The 23954-nt window shown below is 45.1% G+C and overlaps 1 protein-coding gene and 1 long non-coding RNA gene across 2 annotated transcripts in view; one reads left to right on the forward strand and one right to left on the reverse strand.

Annotated features, from left to right (window-relative positions):
- bard1 (BRCA1 associated RING domain 1) overlaps window positions 1–22122 on the forward strand; it is a 40054-nt gene extending 17932 nt beyond the window's left edge. Inside the window, exons 10-12 of the mRNA XM_063213427.1 lie at window positions 5305–5430; window positions 16760–16857; window positions 20845–22122. Of these exons, the coding sequence (XP_063069497.1) occupies window positions 5305–5430; window positions 16760–16857; window positions 20845–21189 (569 nt within the window). The 3' untranslated portion in view covers window positions 21190–22122. The remainder of the gene's footprint in view (window positions 1–5304; window positions 5431–16759; window positions 16858–20844) is intronic.
- LOC134460845 (uncharacterized) lies at window positions 1231–2586 on the reverse strand. Its single transcript, XR_010037175.1, has 3 exons — window positions 2487–2586; window positions 1863–2080; window positions 1231–1326 (listed from the first exon to the last, which is right to left on the reverse strand). It is a non-coding gene; the product is annotated as an uncharacterized LOC134460845 (long non-coding RNA).
- Window positions 22123–23954: the final 1832 nt, after the last annotated feature.

Consider the following 23954-nt stretch of genomic DNA (forward strand, 5'->3'; position numbering starts at 1 on the left):
AGTAATTACAATGAAGTTATAAATCTAGTTGGTAATACTACACATAATTTGACATTACACATCTTAGGTGCATTGTGGGGACCCCTTATTGGACCAAATGTAGCTGGTTCGAATCCCTCCTGACCTCTCCCTACATCTCCATCCATGGCTGAAGTGCCCTTGAGCAAGGCACCTAACCCCACATTGCTCCAGGGACTGTCTGTAACCAATACCACTTTTGGTAAATGAAAGCGTCAGCTAAGTGCAATGCATTTTTAAAAAAATGCAATGAAATGATAATGTAATATTCCATGTCTTGGTCCAGGAAGACAGATGCTGAGGCACTCAAGGTTGCAATTTTTTTACTTTTTTATTTGGCTATGTAGCCAAATAAAAAAGTAAAAAAATTGCAACCTTGAGTGCCTCAGCATCTGTCTTCCTGGACCAAGTTTGAGAGCCCCTACACTGATGAGCACCAAGGAAAAAAGGTGAAGACCCAGAAGCACTCCAATTACCTGCTTGTGTTTAATATTCCATGTCTTTTGATAACATTTGTAAATTAATTTCATGCATCATTCCATTGTAACAATCATAGGGACACTTTCTCAACTTCCACCTGCACAATATCTTGGACTCACAGGAAGAGATTATCGACATAATTCAAAAGACACCGCACACTGCTTACCATTCTTTTTCTTACTTTATTTTGACACACAGGGCAAAATGCGTTGTTAGCTCAGAAAAATGAAGGAAGAAAAAGAACAATAAGCAGTGTGAAATGTCTTGAATTTTGTTCATTGTTCACCTTCTCCTGCCTCACATCAGCACCTGCATTGCTGAGGGCTTGTGCACAAGGACTCTCTTGAACTTAGGTCATCAATATAATTTGATGGCCATTGAAAATAAATTTTACACATTTATCCATTTGTCATTACTGCCTCAAGTGTCATTACTTTACCTTCTTTACATAAAGGAAAAGAGAGAAGATTTTACTGGGACTTTAATGTCAGCAGGTGTGACCAATAACAATGTGTACATCATAATTGTAATCATTCAGTCATTAACAATGTAGGAAGAAGTGAAGAATCTTGTAATAATGTAAGAAATGTCTTATTGGGTAACCAAGATGTCACTATCAAACATCAGAAAGTATTTTAGATAAATAGGGTTTAGGACCTTCCGAAATGATTGCTCCGTCATGACACTAAAACATACATGTCTGTTCTTGGGACTGGAGTGGAGAATTTTCGTGGTGGAGTGTTTGTTACAGTCAGTTTATTCTATAGAGGGGTTGTCTCCTTTCCAGCACTCAGTCCATTAGGTCCTTTCAGAAGGTCTGGCGTCTATCTGGAAAATAGAAATGACAATTGTAGTGTATTATGTATGGCCATTGAACAGGAATGGTAAAGGCCAATCACATGAGTGCACAGTAGGTGATGGCAGTAATGTAACAGAATGTGAAACTCATAAAGAAGATTGTCTGCTCTCCAGATACACCGTGATAAGTCAAAAGGTGTTAGTTGAAGGCCACTGGACTTTTTTTTATAATATTGGACAGGAAAGCAATGGGCATTTTGCCAGAGTAATACTGGATGGAAAAACCCTTTGAAAAATATCGACACGAAAGTAATTATAATTAATATTATATTAGTATTAGTAACTAATATTATAATTAGTATGAATGGTGTACTGTATGGGAAATACTACAAACGTGGCTCATAACTGTTTTTTCCCCTGAGCCACACATATCCCATGTGTTGCAACAACATTTCAGTTTTTACACATAAAATGTGTTCGTGATAACTCGCCTATGGAATACACCCTGGTGTGTTGTTTAGACTTCTAAAACAAATGCAGTGCAGTGGTAGGCCTGATGTGTTTACCTTTGTGGTAGACCATGCCGGTGCCAAACCGAAGTATTATCCAGACGACCGTCTTCAGGTGGTAGTGTTCGTCTGCGAAGGGCTAGTGAGAAACCGGGTCAGGAAATGACTGCACAGTAGATACTGATGGCTGGTCAACGGTGGGCTGCTATTCACAGGGGTCGAGTGAGGACGTCATGGAAAGTCCAGCTCTTGAGTCTTGACCTTCTCCTGTCTTTCTAAATAATAAATAAAGAAGTGTGTCAATACACCAGTATCACTGAAAAAACCTACAACTAGTATGACCTGAAGATCAAGCAATGTAGGCCTACCAGTTATTGACTAGACAGTCGAATTACGTGCCGTCAGTTTTACTAGCAGTAAAAGTGAAAACCACATTCGACCTACTCCATGATTTGGTGCAGGGCTTTGACAGGCTTATCATATGATTGTGATTGTCTGGCCTACTGAAGGACTACTATTTTCCGTGTACAATTTTGTTTGAGACCAAACGTAGCTTTGATTCATTTGACTATCTGTAGCTGGTAGCATGAACAGCCATATGAAGGCACCGAGAAGAGAGCTAGTTTGAGGCGACACCAAGATTAGCCATTCAAAAACTCAAGATACATAATATGTCCTTACCTCTGTTGTCTCCATCAGCAATCGGAACAGCAATGTTTTGTTTCTGACGCTGTCACTTCTGTCCTGCTATTTTGTTTTGCTGGTAGAAAGACCTTTGGCGCAAAAGCCGACACGTAGCCTCGTATCCAGGAGAGTGTGGCGCGTTCCTTTTCCATCTCAACGCAAAATGCCACGGTTTCATAAAGCTTGTCGTTTAGTTTCAGCATCCAGTATATGCGCACATCCAACCCACAGCAAAGTTCTAGCCGAAGAACTGTTAAAAACCGAGAGCTTCAACGTTTGCTTCTTGTTACTTTATCATGTTGCCGACTGCCGTAACAGAGCTGGCTGGCTGTCAGAATGAGCGTCGCAGAAAGATGACGTGGCACACCTCAGTCAATACAGATTTTTAATTCGTTCACTGAACCCGGGAGATTTAAATATTGAAATGAGGCGGAAACGTAATTGTATGACCCTAAACAAAATAAGAAAATACTGTTTATGCGTGTACGACGGATTTAAAGTCTGTGCCCCGCTGACTCCCGTTGTATGGTGGTTTGTGGATATCGCCCAAACCCAAAATCTCACGGAAGGCTTCAAATCAAACAAAAGTGACACAGGTGGGTAGCTCAGTGTATGATACACCATAATTAAGGTCCCAAATGCAAAATACCGACCTATTCCTTTAAGCCAAACTAGTGAGTTTGTTTTCATGAATCACTGCCTTGAGGACAAATGGGGGTGGCGTGTACAGACTGAATTTATCATTGTTGATCATATGTCGATTTTTATCATAGATACATTTCCATTACTGAAAAAAAAAATACAGAGGACATGACCTCTGTGTCCTCAATAGTAGTTACGGCCATGACTCCCACCTTCACATTACCTCATCCTTCTGACCCATATTTGTATTTGAAATTCAGTTGTGTATTCCAAGGTAAATCAAGATGAATCTAAAATGTAATTCTGTAATGAAGGTTTAAATCCTGTAAAGGTTTAAGTTTCACTTCTAGAACAGATCAAACTGGTCTCCAGGAGACCAGCAGGTGAAGATGATTCTAGAGCGGAATAGAACTCTCTGGCTTGTTGATGAGCTTGACTCCATTTTGACGATAGTTTTTTTTCCCGGGAGGAAAAAGGAGGGAAATGCTGTGTAATTCAGCTTATGAAGCTAGCCTAAGTGGAGGGAATGCAAAAGAAAAGACTGCAGACTAGTCCAGGAGAGTGAGTGCCTCTCAATCACGCCTATCACAGCGGGAGATGAACGCAAAATGAAGGTTAATTGAAGCAATTTCTCACTCCATTCTGCCACGCTGTTGCTGCATCGGATAAAAATGCAACATTCAGTATGTCGGAAGAGAGAAAAAAATTGCAGATCTCTTGTTCACAGCTCAAAAAAACCCAAGGGCTTTTCAGCTAGACATCTGTTTTTTCCCTCTCTCTCTTTTTTCTTTTTGGAGAATCTGTCTTATTTCAAACTGTGTAAGCACAATGTGCATGTGTGTCAGTCGTCGCTCGCTCGCTGCAGCCCCAGTGTAGAGAAGGAATTGTGCTTCGGGAGATAATAAGGATCATTTTGCCGTCGTCAGGCAGAGAGCGCTTAAGCAGCCGCGCCGCCGTCCACGAGCATTTATTTAATTTTTAATTAAGAGCTGTCGTGTCGCATCACTGTAGGCAAGACTCGTGAAGCTGTGTTTGTTTTCTCTTCCCTTTTGCTTTCGCTCCGAGCACATTCATCGGCAGTGAGGACTTTTTTGTTGTTCCGCAGCCTCCTGAATTAAAAATAACGCAGCTTGTTGTTGCAGTCTCCACAGAGGAATCATTACTATGTACAGTGCAGGCATTTCTAAATAAAGGGTTGCGGCAGTTTTTGCAGTTAGAGTTTTATAATTATATAGAGAGAGCTGTTTGAAATGCCGCTCAACTGTGAGATCTCATAAATATTTTCTTGCGTTTTTTTTTAATTTCCCGCCGCCACGGGATTGCATTAAATCCAAGATGTGTGATGTGTAGTATTCTTGTCATGTTAAAAGTTAGCCTAGAGGTGTGCAAGAAGGAGTGTGTGTGCTGTGCAGCTGTCTGGCAGCAGAGCCAAGCATTATGCTCCTTCACACTCCTGGAGCTTAGTTTTGGGATATCACCTGGACTTAAAAGCTTAGCAGGGCCCTTTGGAGATGCTGCTTGCCATTTAAGGACGCATGATCTCCTAATGGGTGTTTCATGGCCCATTTCTAACCCAGACAGGACAATTACGATTACGGTGCTCGCGCCACGTAGTGGTAGCACATCATGTTAGTCGACTTCATCTTACCTTTGTTAATCTCACCCATGCCGGCCCTGCTGTGGCCAACCGGTATGGCACTCTTCTACCATGCGGCTGACTCGGGTTCGATTCCCGGCCCACGTCCTTTGCAGACCACTCCCCGTCTCTCTCCCTATTGGCTTCCTGTCCACCTCTCACACGGTCCTCTGTCCACTGTCCGCAAAAAGAGTCGAAAAAAAAATCTCTCTTTTGCTTTGCTCTTGCCATGTCCTCATTAATTTAAAAAAAAATGTATCAACATTTTAACAAAGGTTCTCAAAAACACGGAGTGCCCATTTATTGTGTAGTGTTACTTTTTAAGCATGAAGTTCAGATGACCTACAAGTTATTGCTATTGGCAGCATGTTTTTAATCAATTCTGAAGACCTTCCCATATTTGATGCGTGCCCACTTCCGCCGTGTGTACGATTCCAAGTGGACTGCACAGCGGCAGAGCAGAGCTGCGCGGTAATTATGTGTTGGTGTCCTATTGATCAATAACACCCATGCTGTTTTTATTTCCTTTTCCGCCAGTGAGCCACGTGGTGGTGCAGGAGGAGCAGGAGGAGGAGGGAGGAGAGGAGAAGGGGCCCGTGGTGCCCACCACACTGTCCGCCCTCAGGGGCATCCTGGGCGGATGCTGGATCCTGCGCTTCAGCTGTAAGTCCTGCCTGCGCTGCCTGCCTGCAGTGCCAGTCTTGCCTATATGCAGGGGGTGTAGAGCAGTTTCCCAACCAGGGGTACGTGTACCACTAGGGGTACGCGAGCACACTGCAGGGGGTACTTGGAAAAATGTTATTTTTATATCAAATGAATGGGGCAGTCACATAAGGACGGAGAAAGCGATATAGAACATGAATTAGGGGGTACTCATGGCACAACTAAGAGGTTTAGGGGGTACGTGAGACAAAAAAGGTTGGGAAACACTGGTGTAGAGAGACAAACGGGGACAAAAGACAAAAATCTGGGGCCTTGGAAAGGGGAGGCCCCAGTATTGGGACCCCAATTACTTTGTATGTATTGAGATGGCTGTAGGCCCTTTCAGATGATTTTGTTCAGGGCTCAGCAAAAGCTGTCAGTTGCCCTGCTTTCTGCCTGCCCTGACAGGGGGAAAGAAACGGGTCAGTTGTCCCAGGTCCTGGAAAGGGGTACCCCAGAATTGGGACCCCATGACTTTATATACATACACTGTATTGAATAATAATAATAGCACAATTCATACAAGAGCTGCAGCTCAATGTGCTTAACCGTTAGAATAACAACATAACAGTTCATTGTTGTTTCATGTATTGAAACAATACATGTGTTGAGATGAGGGGCCCTTTCAGATGATTTTATCCAGGGCCCAGCAAAAGCCGTCAGCAGTCCTGCTGCCTGCCTGCCTGCCTCCCCATCTCCCTGGCTCTCTCCCTGGCTCTCATTAGCTCCCATGCACAGCTCAGATTATAGGGTGTCCATCGATGCCCCCCTACCAGCCTTCCCCCGTTGAATTCCACTTGATTGCGTGGCGGAAACTGGCACCTGTATCCCTCCACAAGCGTTTGGCCCCATCAGCGGCAATTTGTTGTTGCTGTTGGGTTGGTTTTTTGTTTGTTTTTTTCTTTTTTTTCTTTTTCTTCTTCCATCATCGACCACATGGACGGGTCTCTTCATATCGAGTACGCTCGCTCCCTCCCTCCCTGCGGCTAGCCAGCCTTGAATGGGAACATCTGCGCGAGGCGGGCCGGGCGGATGTATCGAGTATGTGAATGGTGTTAGTAGTGGTGGGTGGTTTGGAGCAGCTACCGCTGGCTGGCTGGTCACTGGAGGGGAGGGGAGGGGAGGGGAGGGGAGGGGAGCGGAGCGGAGAGGAGAGGAGAGGAGAGGGTGGAGGAGAGGAGAGAGGAGAGGAGATGAGAGGAGAGGGTCGAGGAGAAGAGAGGCTCGGTCAAGTGTGTGTGTGTGGGGGTAGTCTTTTGCTTCTGCCTCCAGCCTAATAATACCCATCCTATTCCTCTCTTTTTTCACTCCCTGTCTTTGCCCTTTCTTTTCATCTGTCCATCTTCCCTGTCCCTTGTTCTTTTTTTTCTGTGCACCCGCTTCATCCTTTATGTCTCACAGTCACTCTTTTTGCTTGCTCCCTTTTCTTTTCTTGTCCTTTTCTTGTCTGTCTCTCTCTCTCTCTCTCTCTCTCTCTCTCTCTCTCTCTCTCTCTCTCCCCCTCCATTGCCCTTTCCTTTCCTCTGTCTCTCTGTGTCTCTCTCTGTCTCTCTCTCTCTCTCTGTCTCTGTCTCTGTCTCTCTCTCTCTCTCTCTCTCTCTCTCTCTCTTCATCTGCTGGTGTGTGAGTGGGGCCCTGTGCTGGAGGCTGTGAGGCAGTAGAGGTCCTGAGAGGAGTGTCTGTGTGCCTCTTGCCTTCTATAGGCCTCTATGCTCTGCTCCCATTACCCTACTTCCCCCACCAGGAGCTCAGTCAGCAGCCACTGCCCTGCTACACCACCACCTGCATTTCTTCTCTATCTATCTATCTATCTATCTATCTATCTATCTATCTATCTATCTATCTATCTATCTATCTGTCTGTCTGTCTCTCTCTCTCTCTCTCTCTCTCTCTCTCTCTCTCTCTCTCTCTCTCTCTCTCTCTCTCTCTCTCTCTCTCTCTCTCTCTCTCTCTCTCTCTCTCTCTCTCTCTCTCTCCACCAGTTGGAGAAGAGAGAATGGCTGCTATGGTTCCTGTTTGACCATGCCTCCCTCCCTCCTCTTCCTCCCATAATGGAGAGGATTTCTTCCGGCGTCCAAGCAACCAGAGATATTGTTTCGTGAGACGTGCGTGCGTGGGCATACACATCAGATGCCGCTGCTCCCCCTGCTCTAGCTCATTGCTTTCCCCTTTCTCTTTCTCTTTCTCTTTCTCTTTCTCTTTCTCTTTCTCTTTCTCTTTCCCTTTCTCTTTCTCTTTCTCTTTCTCTTTCTCTTTCTCTTTCTCTTTCCCTTTCTCTTTCTCTTTCTCTTTTCTCTTTCTCTTTCTCTTTCCTCTTTCTCTTTCTCTTTCTCTTTCTCTTTCTCTTTTGTTTGTAGTCGAATTCATGAGCCTCTACCCAGAGAGTTACTCCAGTGTTTTTTTTTTCTCATCACGTTTCCTTTTCTTCTCTCTCTCTGTGTGTGGTTTCGAATGTGTATTTGATTTGTAATCTTGTATTCAAGGAAGAGTTTGGTAGTGAGGTCTGTGGTGTTGATCTCTGAAAAGGTGTATATGTACTATATATTTCAACATGTAGGTAATATGCAAGGTGTTTGTCCAGAATATTTGTCCATCTCTACCCTCCAGTCCCCATATGCAGACCAAGGGTATTATTTCATATCACTGCTGTGTGTGCGTGCGTGCATGCGTGTGTGGTCCAGAATATTTGTCATCTCGACCCTCCAGTCCCCATATGTAGACAAAGGGCATTCTTTGATATCACTGCCATGTTTGTCTATGTGTATATTTATGGGGTCTGGGGGGGTCTTTTCACACGGACCTTTGGGGGTGGGGGTGGGGGGGGGGGGTATTCATGCAGCGTAAATGCAAAACAGCAAAACAATGAGTACAGTATGACATTGACGCATGGAGAAACTATAGGCATAGGCCTACATTTCAGCCATTTATATTTTGAGAAATAAGGCTACATAAGATTTTACCCATGACATGTATTATAGTAGTACATTGTCATTTATATTATAAATAAAATAAAAATGCAGTAGGCCTACAGTGAATCATTTGTGTTTACAAGTTTACAGTTTCATTCGTCCCTCATGCAGGGGTCTATGTAATGAAAAAAATAATAAAACAAAATAGGAGCAGAGATAAGAATTTAAGAGCACTGTGAAATTGTTAACGCATAGACAAAAAGGGTCTAAGAGGGTAGGCTATGCCTTTTCCCCCCACACACATAGGCGTACACATTCAAGCAACTTTGAGTATCATGAAATTATCATTATTATTACATGAGGGGTGCTGGTAACAGGGCCAGTTTTTCAAAATTCCTCCCATTAAAAGGGCTGAACAACATATTACACATTTATGTCATCTAACTGATTACTGTCACCTAACTCATTACAACTGTAAAACAAAGCCTAGGGAGTGTTAGTAAACTCATCCCAACTGTCCCTTCTCTGGGCCGCCATAGTTTCCTCAATGTATGGGAAACACTGCAACCCCTACCCTCTCCTCTCCCCAACCCCTCCCCTCTTCTCCTTTCCTCATCTCCTCTCCTGTCCCCACTCCCCACTACTTCCTCTACCACCCCCCCACTTCCTAGATACTTCACGATGCTGCCTCTTCAATGCTCCTGCTCACAAGATGTGTCATACATCCCCCAATACTAACTATGCCAGAGGAGAGCAAACTGAGGCCCGGGGGGCCACACGCGGCCGGCAGAGCCGTTACAAGACATCTTTGAAGTCAGAAGTAATACTCTGACCTAACATTCTTAAAACGGCTTGGGGTCTCGCAGTTGTGACATCAAGCAACATCACATCTAAATATTACAATATGCAGGAGTGAAATAGCCCACAAGTTATGTGGGGACAACCGAATGCCGGTTGTTAACGCCTTACAGATTTTTGTCAAACCTGTATCCCTATGGCTGGTAACATTGTGGGAATGTCTTTACAAACCAGATGGCGTTAAAATGCTAATCCGCCGTATACAACCTGACACCCCCCCCCCCCCCCCCCCCCCCCCCCCCCCCCCCCCCCCCCCCCCCCCCCCCCCCCCCCCCCCCCCCCCCCCTTGCAAGCTCTATGTGTGGACCTCAGGCCAGAATAATTGCCTGACCCTGCTCTACACCTAGTCTAGTTACCCCCCACCCCGCCTCCCCAACTTCAAACCACCTCCCTACCTGCCTCCTCCTGCCCCACCTCTTGGTGTCAACCCCCCTACCTCCCCCCAACCCATTCCCTCCCGTCATCACCTCTTCCTATCTAATTAGCAGATAGGCTAATAGGGTGCGGGCGGGCAAGAGGACGGGCCGGCTGGTAGATTGGCTGGGGCTAACGAGACGGCCCTACCCTCTCCTCCCCTCCCCTCTCCTCTCTTCTCCTCCCCGATCCTATTCTGTGGTGCATACGTGCGTCCGGAGTGCAAGTGGGAGCCGGGGCGGTGCCGGTGCCGGTGGCAGTGGCACTGCGGCGGATTAACCCCGCTATCTGTGTCTGCCGGGGCCGCCCGCCGAGGTCTGGGGGAAATGAAAGCCGTAATTAAGGAGGAAGTGGAAATGCAATTACGCCTCTGATGACTTGTGCCGCGTAGGCAGACTAGGGCGGGTTTTTTTTCCCCTCTCGTCACATACTGTCTGTCTCAGGATGTGTGGTGCGCGCGTGTGTGTGTGTGTGCGCGCGCAGGCTTGTGCATGTGCATGCAAGTGCTTGTGCATGCAGGTGTTCTCTGTGAGTGTGTGTGTGTGTCTGTGTATATGCGTGTGTGTGTGTTCTTAGTGTGTGCACGCTTGTGTCTGTATGCAGCATCTCCTTGAAGACTGTCTGTGTCCCATCTCTTTGCGTTCTCTGCATGTGTGTGCACATCATCTCCTCCTTACAGACTATGAGTACACACATCGTCTCCTTGTGGACTGAGTGTATGTGTATCACGCAACATCTCCTTGTAGTGTGTGCTTGCTTGCTTGCATGCGTATGTGTGTCTCTCATCTGTGTGTGCGTGTGTGTTGAGCAGCAGTGTGTGTTGAGCAGCAGATAGCGCGGTGCTGTCCCAGAGGTGTGTGTGTGTGTGTGTGTGCGGGGCGGCTGGGGGCTGGGGGCTGGAGGCTGCTGTGTTATGACAGTCAGCATACACCACACGCATTCCCACTAATCACTCCAGCACACACAGCTGCCACTGCCAACACCCTGTCTCCTGTCCTCCTCCTGCTGTTGTCTGTTTGTCTGGTTTTCATCCTTTTCCCTTTTTGTCATTTTCATCTTGTTGTTGTTTTTGCTGTTTTTTCCGTCCTTTTGCCTCTTTTTTCCTTTTGCTCTTTTGCGGTTTTGTAACGCACAAGTATGTGTTTCTTTAAAATGTCGGTTAGTCACTCAGCTACCACAGCCAGTCCTGCACCACCACCACCACCACCCCATCTTTTATTGTCTGTTTTTGTCTTTCTATTTGTCCTCCTTTTCATTCTCCTCTACTCTTGTCTCCCCTCTTTTTTTGTAAAGCCCAAGTTAGATTTTTATTATGTGAGGTAGTCAATGAGTGGGAACTGTGGGCCAAGATGCTTGGTTACCTCTCCTGATCTGATATCCATCTCGGGGCCCATTTACCCTCAAAGATTTCCTCAGTCTCCTAATAGGAGCTCTGTGGAGGGAGGCCTTGGCTAATTAAAAGCACTGTTACCCAACAGCACTCTACCCGAGTAGCCTGGCCGTGGCATACGTAAGCTCCGGTTCAAAAACTTCTACTCGACTCTACCCAGTAGTTTAATCTACGTAGAACACGGGTGTATGCAGTATACCCATCTGAAAATCTCAGGGATTTCAATATACCCACCTAAAATTGATTGATCCATTATTTAGAATAGCACAAATATATACAGTATACCCACCTCAAAAAATGCTCAAATATACAGTATACCCACCACAAAAACTTCACCACTGACTGTACTGCTACAAAGAAATGGTCGGGTTAACGTCCAAAAGCTTATTTCACATAGGAAACCCATTTATGGCAAAATGCTGTTTGTTAATGGGTTCACCTTTTTAAATAGATCACATATAATCACGGAGCACAGAGATGGCTACTGAGCCAGATTCTTTGCATCTCTGCTCACTCAGGGTTGCCAGACATGTGCCGCTGTCGTGCGCATTGAATCACTTGTTGACAACACTACAGCATCCAAAGCTTACAGGTGGTTCGTCTTATCGCCTTCCATTTTCCATGCTTCAGTTTTAACTGGTGCTGTCAGATGGCAGATTTTTTTTTTTTTTTTTGGCAGGTTGCACTAGCGTATCACCATAAAGGGAGTAGCAGGGTACTCGCAGCTGGTTTGTGGATCTGGCCTTGCTCTCTCCTCCAGCAGCGGGTAGTTTTTTGTTTTGTTGTGTTTTTATTTTGGTCTTTTATGACTTTATTTTATGACAGGACAGTGAAGGAGTGACAGAAAACAAATAGGGAGAGGATCGGCATAGGACCCGGGCCAGAATCGCACCCGGGTCACGGCATAGCAGCCCAGTTCCCTACCGTTAGAGCCACGGTAGGGCCAGCAGGTAGTTTTTAGGTTGCCACCATAATAGCCCTTTCTTTTGTGTCTTTGTGCCAGTCCTAGCCGAGTAACGGTAGGGACACATACACGCGAATTTGCAAACTTTGCCATTCATTCCTATGAGAGAGACGATGGCAAGCGAACAGGAGCGAAGCGAAGCAAAATTATTAAAGAAAGTTTAATGTTATGCAAATGAGGAGCGAATTCGCCTGCCGTGGCCCAATCAAATCAACAACATAACTGTTCCATTCCACTGTTCCGTTCCACTGTTCCATTCCATTTGATTCGCGGCGACGACCTGATGACGGTTGGATTTCGCCTCTCTTTGCTTCGCCTCCTATATGTCCTACCGTAAACTAGATGAACCATAGCGACTGAACATGTTTTTTAGCCCAGCGGGACCACTAGGTTAGTCTTCCGCAGTGGTTCTCAATGTTTTTGTCCTAAAGAATATAGCAAATCTTTTTTTATTTGTTATTGTAACAAGTGCAACGAAATTGAACATTCTTTGTTAATTGAGGCAATAAATAATTAAAATAAAAAGGTTTGAAAAGTACTTTAAAAAAGTATCACAAACCTCACACGCCCACCCACACATCACTGATTCTTGAGAAAGCGGCTAAAACATGTCTCAGCAATAAACTGCCAATTCTGTTGAAAATAAACTACATTTTCATGAACTATAAACCTGCCCACACCCTGTAAAAACAGCTGTCCCAAGGACAGACATCATCATTTCAACTGACTTAAAATGTAAAAATCAGTGATATTATTGAATAATATCACCATGATGTGAAAGTCCATATTGAAGTGGTTCTGCAGATATGCACATAGTGCGTGTAAAGCAATATTTGCTACTATTTTCTGATTGCTCAAAGTGTGTCCAGCATATTAGTCACCACCGTCAGATTTTTTTAAAAAGACAATAAAATCAGGTATGCACAAGGTCATTGTCATTACTTAGGACCCCTTTTCAAACCTTTAGCTCTACTGAATACTTCACCATCACTGAAGCTCCTGTAAGTTTACTAACTTCTCCTCAATTTGTTAATTTGTTTGGACACTGGTACTGTCCCAACCATAAACTGTCAACACCGTCGGGGGTTTTAATAGTATTATGTTACATTAATGTTAATTATATATACTTTTTCAGAAGCGGCATGAAGCCCCTAAGAAACAGAGCGAAAACGAAGTGGCTAATGTGAGCAAAAAATGGATAATATGTAAAAGAGTGTTTTTTTGTCTCACACCGTCAGATGTCACCACCGTCAGATTTTGTTCCGCTCATCATCTTGTTCCATATTTTAATTAATAATTGTAATTGAAACATTACCAGACATTACCAGACATGTTAGTAATAATTGTGACCCAAACGTATACTCCAGCCTCCACTGAGGTGCATTTGCAGGGTTTTTTGTCACAAAACCTGACGGTGGTGACATCTGATATAGTTCACTAAAAAGCATGTGTTTTACATGTTTTTGACAAGTTTTAAGAACATGCCTCCAATAAGTATCTACAATTATGTTCAATTGTGAAAGTAATTCACTTAAATACAGTAAACATATATTTTTTACTTCTAATTCTGTCTGACGCTGGTGACAAAACCAAGAAAGAGCCCATTTTATGAAAAATGTAAAACATGGGGAGCTTGGCCAATACATTCACTGCACAGCCAAGACCTTCATCTATGATAATACACCTCCTATATTTTGGATTTGAACAACTTAAAACCTGTTTATGCCACATTTTCAATAATCTAGGCCTTCTTCCTAGAGTATCTAACAAATGAAGAAAAAACAGATGCACAAACATACTGTGCACACACAAAAATAAAGTGTTTATGCTAGATGTCATTGACTTGAAAAGGCTATTTATTTTGATAAATGTACGTAATAATTAGGTCACTTTCACCACCTTCAGATTACTGTCACCACCGTCAGTTCTTAAGTCACCACCGTAAGAAGGAGTTTTGGACATTTTAAATGAATGTCCTTACAAAATTTTCCTTTGGAGTTGTTGAATTATCAAAGTAATGGCAAATTTAAGCCTACACGAATATTTGTGAAATTACAAAAAAATTGTTTGATCTATTTTGGCATTAAGTAAGCATTGTCCGACAGCACATATTTTTTAAATTAGAACACATGAAGCAGTATTAAAATAGAATGAAAGTGAATTTTCAACATTTAAAGGTGTATGTGTGAACCAAAAAACACACACAATCACTTAAAAACTCCAGATACATATGCAACCAAATCAATACACTTTTTATTGCTTTTAATTGTGTCTGACGGTGTTGACCAAAAACAAGGTATGATCGGAGAACAACCTGATTTCTGAAAAAAATTCAAAATGGGGAGATTGGCCTTGTGCATTTCTGAAAAGCCAAGACCTTTGTCTACGAGGATATACCATATTATTTTGTAATTCACTTCATTTTTTTCTTTCAAGATTACAACCTGTTTTAGCCACTTTCTCAAGAATCAGTGACATCACAGCCATACACATCCACATTAATGCTGCAGGTATGAAACTATGCTTTGGTAGCATAATTTAGTACAGCGTCACCCATAGAGGACAATCATAGCTGGATTGGTCTGTTGTCCAATCACAACAAACTGTGGAGCATATGCTAAAAAAATCAACTGTTCACTGGGGAATGTTGATCATGGAGGAGTGCTGCTTCACTTTTGTCTCTTTAGCAGGTGCTCTTTGGCTCAAGGAGATAACATTTCTTAAATTATGGTCAGACTTAGCTCCAGTTGTGGCTGTCGAACTGTGGAGCATTTTTTTTGCTGCCTTTTTGATTCTGCAGTTGGTGATAATATGGCAGCTCTGGCCTATTTTATGCTGTTGGGTGGTTTGAACGGCAACCATTGCTTCCACAGATTTACCTGGTGCAACATTTCATGTTTTAAGCCTGCCTTGCCAGGCTGGTAAGGTCCAGTGTAAGATGAACACTTTATAGGCCTTATCCTGACACCAGAACAATAGGACAATAGCTCCCTGCTCCAATCTGCTGGCCTCTGCAGACAACGCATCAGTGGGAGAGTACAGCCCAGCACTTTCTCCAGGACCGGCCCTAGTGTGTGGGGTGCGAGTGTTATGTGCATGCATCTTTGTCTCTCTATGTATCTCTCTCTCTCGTTTTCTTTCTTTCTCTTTCTTTCTTTCTCTTTCTTTCTTTCTTTCTTTCTTTCTTTCTTTCTTTCTTTCTTTCTTTCTTTCTTTCTTTCTTTCTTTCTTTCTTTCTTTCTTTCTTTCTTTCTTTCTTTCTTTCGCTCTCTCTCTCTCTTTCTCTCTCTATCTCTCTTTCTCTCTCTCTCTCTCTCTTTCTCTCTCTCTCTCTCTCTTTCTCTCTCTCTCTCCCTCCATGTGTGCTCTTTCAGAGAACGACGATGAACAGCCAGAGGTAAACTGCACACAGAAATTGTCTGGTGGAAAATGAGGGTAGCTAAAGGAAAACAGCATGTAATGGCCACTTTCGAGTAGCACCGCTGTGTCTTTTGTGCTGCGGCGGCCTTGTAGTGCCTTTTAATGGATTCTTCCCCCATCCACCCGTGCCGACCGGGGCTGGTCAGCACTACACCACAGCACACAGCTCAGACAAGGGGATTTATTTATAGCGCCTTTCTCTCTGTCCATTTTGTCCAGCATCCTCCAAGGAGAGAGAGAGAGAGGGAGAGAGTGGAGGATACACTTATCCTCTGGGCATGGGGGGAGAGAGAGAATGGATGGATGCTGTAGTGGCTAAATGTCCGTTCTTAAAATGTTGACCATTTCTTTCTTGAGATTCATGCAAATAACCACTCAGTCAGACGGAATGAACGAGTCTACACGTGTTAAAGTTTGAACGACGGTAGAAAAAAGTGTGTTCGCCCCGTCTTTATCTGAAGTTCTCAACATATGACAAACACACAGCAGTTTTACATTTTTAGATGTGCGAGCTCCAAACCGTCATTGCTCAGCGTCAGGTCCTATTGGCTATTCCTTCTAGATTCTTCTAAGCATTAAACTAAAGGCAGATTAACTGAGAGGAAATTCTAAACATTAAATAAGTAATGTAGTTTAAATTCAATCATAAAATTCTATAATATACAAGTACTAAAATATATACAAAAAATAATAACTATATATGAGCATAAATGTTACCTAGAAAATGGCACCAATAGATGCTACGTACAGTTACAAGCACAGTTACAGCAGCAGCAGCCGTTTCCAGTTGTGCAGCAGAGCCGTGTGCTCGTCGTCTATGCCATAAATCTTTCATTTTTTTATTTGTTCATTTATTTCTCCAAGCAAATAAAGGGAAAGTTTTGAAGGGAAAAAACAGGAATGCTCACAGCGTGCATCTGCGTGTTGCATCAGCGTTTTGTCACGCACATTTGCATGGGACTCCTTTGTACTGCCGCTTTTGATGTGTCTGCTTATTGCGTTCTGTTGGGAGTCTACAGTATATTGTACACGTTGCCGCTGGATATGTAATGGTCTCATCATCGCCAGCATGTCTTCAAGCCATCGCTGTGATGCCTTTTTTTTTAGTGTGTGTGCGTGTGCGCGTGCATGCGCGCCCCTGCCTCCCATAGTGTCCCAGTGTGCATGTGTGTCACTGGCCACTCTCACACCCTGTGTCTCTGTGTCCTTACAGGGGTGAGTGCTTGCCTTTTTTAGTTTGTGTGTGTGTGTGTGTGTGTGTGTGTGTGTGTGTGTCGTCCGCTAGTATGTGTGTCGCCACACTTTCACACTCTGTGTGCCTCTGTGTCCTAACAGGGGTGAGCGCTTGCCTTCAGGCAGGAGAACGGGCAGCCGAGGCGGACCATGAGGCAGGAGAAGGACCCCAGCGCAGCCGCCTCAACAGAAGCAACCTGGTGAGAGAGTGATGGATAGCAAGAGGGCCGACCGACTACGCCACCTGTCTCCTCCCTTCTCCTATGCTCATGTTCCCTGTATCTCTCTCTCTCCATTTCTCTCTGTCTACATTCTCTTTCTTTCTTTCTTTCTCTGTCTTTGTCTTGGTGTATTCCTCTCAAATGGTCTCTCTCTCTCTTTATCTGTTTTCTGTGTCTTTGTCTGTCTCTCATGCTCTTGGTTCCTGCTCTCTATCTTTCTCTCTCTCTCTCTCTCTCTCTCTCTCTCTCTCTCTCTCTCTCTCTCTCTCTCTCTCTCTGTCTGTCTTTCTCTATATTCTCTCTCTACATTCTCTCGTTGTCTCTGTCTTTGTCTTGGGGTATTCCTCTCAAGTGCTCTCTCTCTCTCTCTCCCTCTCTCTCTCTCTCTCTGTCTGTCTTTCTCTATATTCTCTCTCTACATTCTCTACATTCTCTCGTTGTCTCTGTCTTTGTCTTGGGGTATTCCTCTCAAGTGCTCTCTCTCTCTCTCTCTCTCTCTCTCTCTCTCTCTCTCTCTCTCTCTCTCTCTCTCTCTCTCTCTCTCTCTCTCTCTCTCTCTCTCTCTCTCTCTCTCTCTCTCTCTCTCTCGTTCCCAAGAGGGCTGGTGGCAAATCAGAAGTGTCGTCCTCCGAGACCTGATTTGCACGTGTCCCCAGGCTTTTCTCCTCTTCCCTTCCCTTCCTTCTTTTTATTGCTCACATTTCATTGCCACTGTAGCATGTTGAGAGGAGACACACACACACACACACACACACACACACACACACACACACACACACACACACACACACACACACACACACACACACACACACACACACACACACACACACACACACACACACCACTGTAGCATGTTGAGAGGGGACACACACACACACACACACACCCTGGGGCAGTCCAGCCAAACGGGAGGCAATGGCCCCGTTATTGCGGAGCTCCAGAGAATAGATTGAGCCTCGGGAGAAACAATGGACAGCATTGACGCGCTGGCCAAACAGACTAATATATATAGACCGAAAATATATGGTCCTTTAAACAAGTCTCTTTTTCAGGGACCTCTTCTCTTCTCTTCTCTTCTCAGTGAGCGTTGACTATCTGGTCAGGCCGTAGCCTATTTGCCACATTTATTTGAGCATAAAATCTATTGTACAAACATAAAGTCAGTGAGGTGAAAACAAAAGGGCTTCATCATTGAAGCATTTTTTGTGCCTCAGTGATTTTCACACTTTTTCACACTCATGAAATTAACCTTTTTAAAGGCCGAATAAGAGATGCGATTGCCTTCTATATGAACAAGTGGCAGCGCAGCACGTGCAGGCATTTGGCCTGTAGTGTGTACGCTACAGCAGTGTTTCTCAAAGTGGGGCGTAAGCCCCCCTGGGGGGGCGCGAAGTCATCTCAAGGGGGGCGTGTGACATCTGATTTTGGGTTCCCCCCCCCAAGGATATGATTTCCTGTCTCGCCAATAAGTCAATAAGTTTAAAGCCCTTAATTGTCATGAATTTGAATAGCATAGGAAATGAACACACATCTGCATTCGACTGCAGTCCCTCTTTGTTTAATCTCACAAGCCACCTTTCCTTTGATTCTGCGCGGCGGCGATCACAAAATCAGTCTGCGCGCGTACTGCTGTTGCTTGGGGGGGCTCGGAAGCATTCAGACCCTCTGAAGGGGGGAATGATGGAAAATGTTTGAGAACCACTGCGCTACAGTATGACTTGCTCAGTCCCAACAGAGCTTCAGGCCTCCAATGATTTGTGGAAGGGTCTGTGCCCTTGAGTAGGCGGTCACCCAGTGAATAAGATCCAATGACCCTGAAACTCCCTGACCCGCTCACCCCTTCCTCCCTCATCCCCAGGCCCCGCGCCCCCCTGACACCGCATGCTGCACTGGGGGTCAGAGTTGACCAGCTCCCTGAGGCCTGATGGCTGCAACTGTGTAGTACGCCGGAGACTTTCATATATATTTTATATACGAGAGTCCAACACAACTGTGTGGTCTCTGGATGTGTGCTGTATGGTTTCGGTCACGTCGTGCAGTGACTATATGCAACCATCACGGTCTTTCTGTCCATCCGTCAGTTGGAAATGCTTTTGCTTTTTGGACAGTTAGCGCACAATGTTGGTCTGTTGACCTGACGGCTTCTTCCTGTGGACCACTCTGGAGAATCGATTGAATATATACTGTATTAGAGATGGCACTGCAGTGCGGACTCTGGAAGTGTACTTTTTTCACGTCAGGGTATGAAATGGTAACAGAAATGAGAGCGCTAACTGTCATCGTATCCCTGTAAATTCATAGTAAAGTGTAGCTGGCATGGCCCAGCCATTGCTCAATCGCCCGGGCACTCAACTGCTACACCGATGACCCGGGTTCGAGGTCCCCTCGTCTCTCTTTCTCTCTCTCCCCTCTAATTCCCTGTCTCTCTACAACTGTCCTGTCATAATAAAGGCATAAAAAGCCCCAAAAATACAAAAAAGTGTAGCTTGCCGCGGGCACTACTCAGTGTTTCTTCTTTTTCTTTTTTTTCTTTTTTTAAGGTGCTGGCCCTAGATCATACGCCCAAAGAGAGGCTTCGCCTTGCATATTCCTTTTCTTTTTCATCGCATGTTTCGGTGTACACGTTACTCACCGTGACTCTGTAATGATGAAGTTGCTGGAGATGTACAGGATGATTCCAAAAGAATGGACTAATTTCATCACACATTGCCTCAGCTTACAAGCATGCCATGGAACCAGCCAGTGCCCACTTGAAAGAGAAGCCTTCAAAGTTGGTAGTTTTTTTTCCAGCTTTGAATGGCTTGTCTTCTACACACACTAGGTGCTGAATCACGTGCGGTGTTGCAGTCGTTTCATTTCTCCAGCAACATTTGTTTACCCTTGGAATGCCAAGTACGGCGCAAAAAGGTCTGAATTTCAGTTGGTGAAAACAAATTAGGTTCCCACAATGCAGCGTGATTTTTCGATGGCGTTTCAATATCAGTCTGCCCTCCTTTCATCTCATTGCATTGTGGCAAGCGGATATGCATCCTTTGAAATGAAATTGGTTCATTATTTTTTAATAACCCAGCAATACATACATGCATATATGTATGCAAGTATCTCAAAAGAACTGGAAGTGAGGTTGGTTAGCAGATCTCTTCTCAGCTTTACCGCTGAACCGTCGTGCCTGCAGGCAAAGCCACAGCTGTGGCAATATCTGCTAACCAAACCCCCTGTTATCGTGAGTGTTGGATTGCTTTCATAGTTCAATTGCCAACACAATTAGTTTAGAGATTCGCTCCAGTCAAGTGTCAAGTTGATGCGAATGTTCCCCTGCATCCGCTGAGATATTGCTGTTTTGTTGGTCTCTCATGCAAAGATGCTATACCGTAGACATTGGTGCCTTGTTAAAGTCTCACATTGCTTCAGAGTTGCCTAATGATGTAAGGCTCTTGCTTTTCTCTCTGTTTTGCAAAATGAACGGTATGGACTGGAATGTTAATGTACACTGGTGTACATTCTGTTGTGTTTGGCATGGGTCCTTTCTGCCATAGTTCTGACCGTTGGGATAGCAGTTTTCCACTATCCTGCTCCCAAACGAATCAAATTGACTTTGTCTTGTTGTTGGGTATTGATGGTAAAGCATTGTGCGTGTGTTAAGTCCGTTGCGAGGCTAGTAAAACAACTTAAAAACTTGAAAAGGACATGCATACCATGTTTAACACACTCTCTCTCTCTCTACACATTCTCTCTGTGTCTCTTTTCTTTCTTTGTCTTTGTCTTGGTGTATTCCTCTCAAGTTGTCTCTCTCTTTATCTGTTTTTTTTTCCTCCGTCTCTCATGCTCAATGCTCATTGGTCTCACTCTCTCTCCCACTCTCCCTCTCTCCCCCTCTCCCTCTCCCTCTCTCTCTCTCTCTCTCTCTCTCTCTCTCTCTCTCTCTCTCTCTCTCTCTCTCTCTCTCTCTCTCCCTCCCCACAGCTCCCGCGTCTCTTCGACGGCTGCTACTTCTTCCTGCTGGGCTCCTTCAGGCGTCCGGAGAAGGCGGAGCTGCTGCAGCTCATCCAGGATGGAGGTGGCCAGGTGCTGAGCCGCCAGCCCAAGCCCGACAGCGACGTCACCCAGACCCTGAGCGCCGCCGCCTACCACGCCCCGCCCGGCTCTGACCAGGCGCTCTGCACCCAGTACGTCCTCTACGAGGCCCTGGGCGCCTACAGGCCGGCCCGCGTACGCCTGGGCAAGGTGTGGTCCGTGCCCTCCAGCTGGCTCCTCGACTGCATCTCAGCCTTCCAGCTCCTGCCCGTTCCAGAGCTGGAGTCCATGTAGTCAAAGAAAGATCATCAACTCTGCCCACCCAATGCAAAGGAGTATGCTCAAGTTTGGTCTCCTAAGGGGGGCGTTGTCGCCATCTACAGTGCTAACGGAACTCCATTTATTCTCTACCTTAAGTCTCCAAAGGTCCTAAAAGGGCGTTCACCTGACATCATATGGATCCAGGAAATGTATGGGCTTGATGTAACTTACTCTACAAGACATTCTTTGATGTAGTCTTCCAGACGCTGCTAGTATGGATGCTACTTCCACAGTTTCCTCCAGGAGAGTAGAATAACACCGCTGGGATTTGAACCCAGGCTTTCTGGGATACCAAATGAGGGCTCTGACTTGTAGCAAAGACCAGGTCTGGGTTCAAGTCCTGGTGGGGCAACTCTACTCCTCTTCTCTAAACTAGTATGCCATCTTTTTCCACAATTGAAAATCAGGTTTTGTGTGAACTTTTCTTTTTTTCCATTGGGGACTGTGTTTGTATCTCTGTATATCTGTAATGGGGTGTCTGCATGCGGCATTTTGAACCATGAGCCTGTTGTGAAAAGTGAAGTTTATAAAGATGCTGCAGACTAAGGATCGGTTCAATATAATAAGAGTGATTACGAACCGTTCTGGCACTTTTCAAGCTGTTCAATGAGTAAAAAATCGAAGAGCTTCTCTCTCCTGCCAAGATTATTCTCTGTAAAATAAGAAAAAAATAAGCTGGAAGCCTCTTAAAACCCTATTGTGTTGTGTTCTAGTTCAACGTTTTCTGGGACAATACTGTATATAAACCGTTTAAGAAATATAAATGAAGCATATAAAAAGAGCCTCTTTCTGTGTGTGTGTGTGTATGTGTTGTTTGTAACATTTTAAGTCTTTTGTTAACCACAGACAGTCCTTGTTGGGGGATCTAATGTCAAAAAAATAAAGATTTTTCAGTCACAGTCTTGATCATAGTCCTGAAATTCTTTTTTTTTTAACTGAGAAAGTGCATCTTCCCTGTCCATCAAAAAGTTAAGTTTGCTTCTTCACACACTCCATCTACTTGCTTCACTCCATTACAGTTTCAAGAGTTGTGTTTCAGAAGTAAGATGATGGTTCCATTGCTCCACCACATCTTGGAAGCAAACTTCAGAGATGTCATTAAAAGTTTAAGACCCAACAGTGATCCATGAGTGGAGAGAAAAAAGACCCCGTAATTAGTCCTCCATTCAGCAAGCTGGCATGTTGCGATCGTTATTTTGTTTTAAGAAAGAAAGAAAATAAAATAAAATAAATAATTCTGCCCCATGTTTTTGTTTGTTGGGAAACAAAGGACAAGTTTTGTGATGTGGGTTTGATGAGAGGGGGGTGGGATTGTAGGAGTGGCCAGATGAATCCTTCATTCAGCAAGAAAGCACCTTACTTTCTTTACAAAAGAAGAAGAAACAAACAACCTTTCCCCGTTTGTTTGTTTAGGGGCAAAGGAGAAAAGTTTTGAAGGGGAATTGAGATGAGTGTGGTGGTGGGGTTGGTCTGGGGGTTACAAGTGGGCATACAATGTCTGGCTATGCTCCTGGAGACTGGGCTGGGGTGCATTTCTCGAAACCGAAATTGCTTACTACATTAGCTACTTTTCAATGTATTTTCCCATTGGCAACTACCGACGTTGCTAACGGGCTAACAACTTCACTTTTGAGAAATGCACCCCTGGGCTGCCCTGGGCTGGGTCAGGCTGTGCTGTGCTGGCCTTCTCCCAGGGTGCTGCTTTCATTGGGATTAGTCAGGGGATGCTCCTAATTGCTATTGATTGCCGTGAGCTGCATTAAATTGCTTTGCCCCCGTTCTGGAAGGAGGTTGGAGGGAGGCAATTAGCGGCCAGGACAGGATTTGAGACGGGTGATGAATTGGAAACATAGAGGAGGGACCAGACGCTGGGACGGAGCTATAGGGGGGACAAGCAGGGCCTTTGCCCCGGGGCCGAGGACCATTCTGTATTGGTGTTGGGGGGCCTTATTGTCACCATGGCAGGCTGTCTGCAGGGGCCTTATAGGTGGTTTTTCCTGGGGCCCTGTGTGCCACCACTGACCAGACGCTGTGTGTAGTGGTGTGGTGTGCAGACCGGACAAGGAAGATGGAGATGGAGCTACCATACCTCGGCTCTCACACCTGGTCTGGGCCCTGGTCCGGGCCAGGCAAGAGAGAGAGAGAGAGAGAGAGAGAATAGAGCACTAACAGTAATGTCTGGGGGATTGGAAACATAGAGGAGGGACCATACCAGACGCTGCGTGGTGTGGTGTGTCGTGTGTGCAGACTGGACAAGGAAGATGGAGAGAAGAGGCCAAGCTACCTTACCCTTCCCACCTAGGCTGGTCCGGTCCGGGCGAGAGAGAGAGAGAGACAGTGCCGGAACAATTGCACATACGCCCCCAGGGCAGGACACTTATAGGGCCCCCCATGCAGCCTGCCATGGTCAAATAGGGCCCCCATTACCAATACAGGAGGGCCCAGGGGCAAATGCCCTGCTAGCCCCCCCCTATATATCCACCCCTGGAGAGAGAATAGAGCACTAACAGTAATGTCTGGGGGATTGGTTTGGATTTTGGCCACAATTGTGTGGTGAGGTGTGGTGTGCAGACTGGACAAGGAAGATGGAGAGACGAGGCCAAGCTACCTTACCCTTCCCACCTGGTCTGGGCCGGGCCGGGAGAGAGAGAGAGAGAGAGAGAGAGAGAGAGAGAGAGTAGAGTACTAACAGTAATATCTGGGGGATTGGTTTGGGTTTTGGCCACAATTGCAAGGTC

Source organism: Engraulis encrasicolus, chromosome 13, assembly GCF_034702125.1.
Source record: "Engraulis encrasicolus isolate BLACKSEA-1 chromosome 13, IST_EnEncr_1.0, whole genome shotgun sequence".
Classification (NCBI taxonomy): domain Eukaryota; kingdom Metazoa; phylum Chordata; class Actinopteri; order Clupeiformes; family Engraulidae; genus Engraulis; species Engraulis encrasicolus.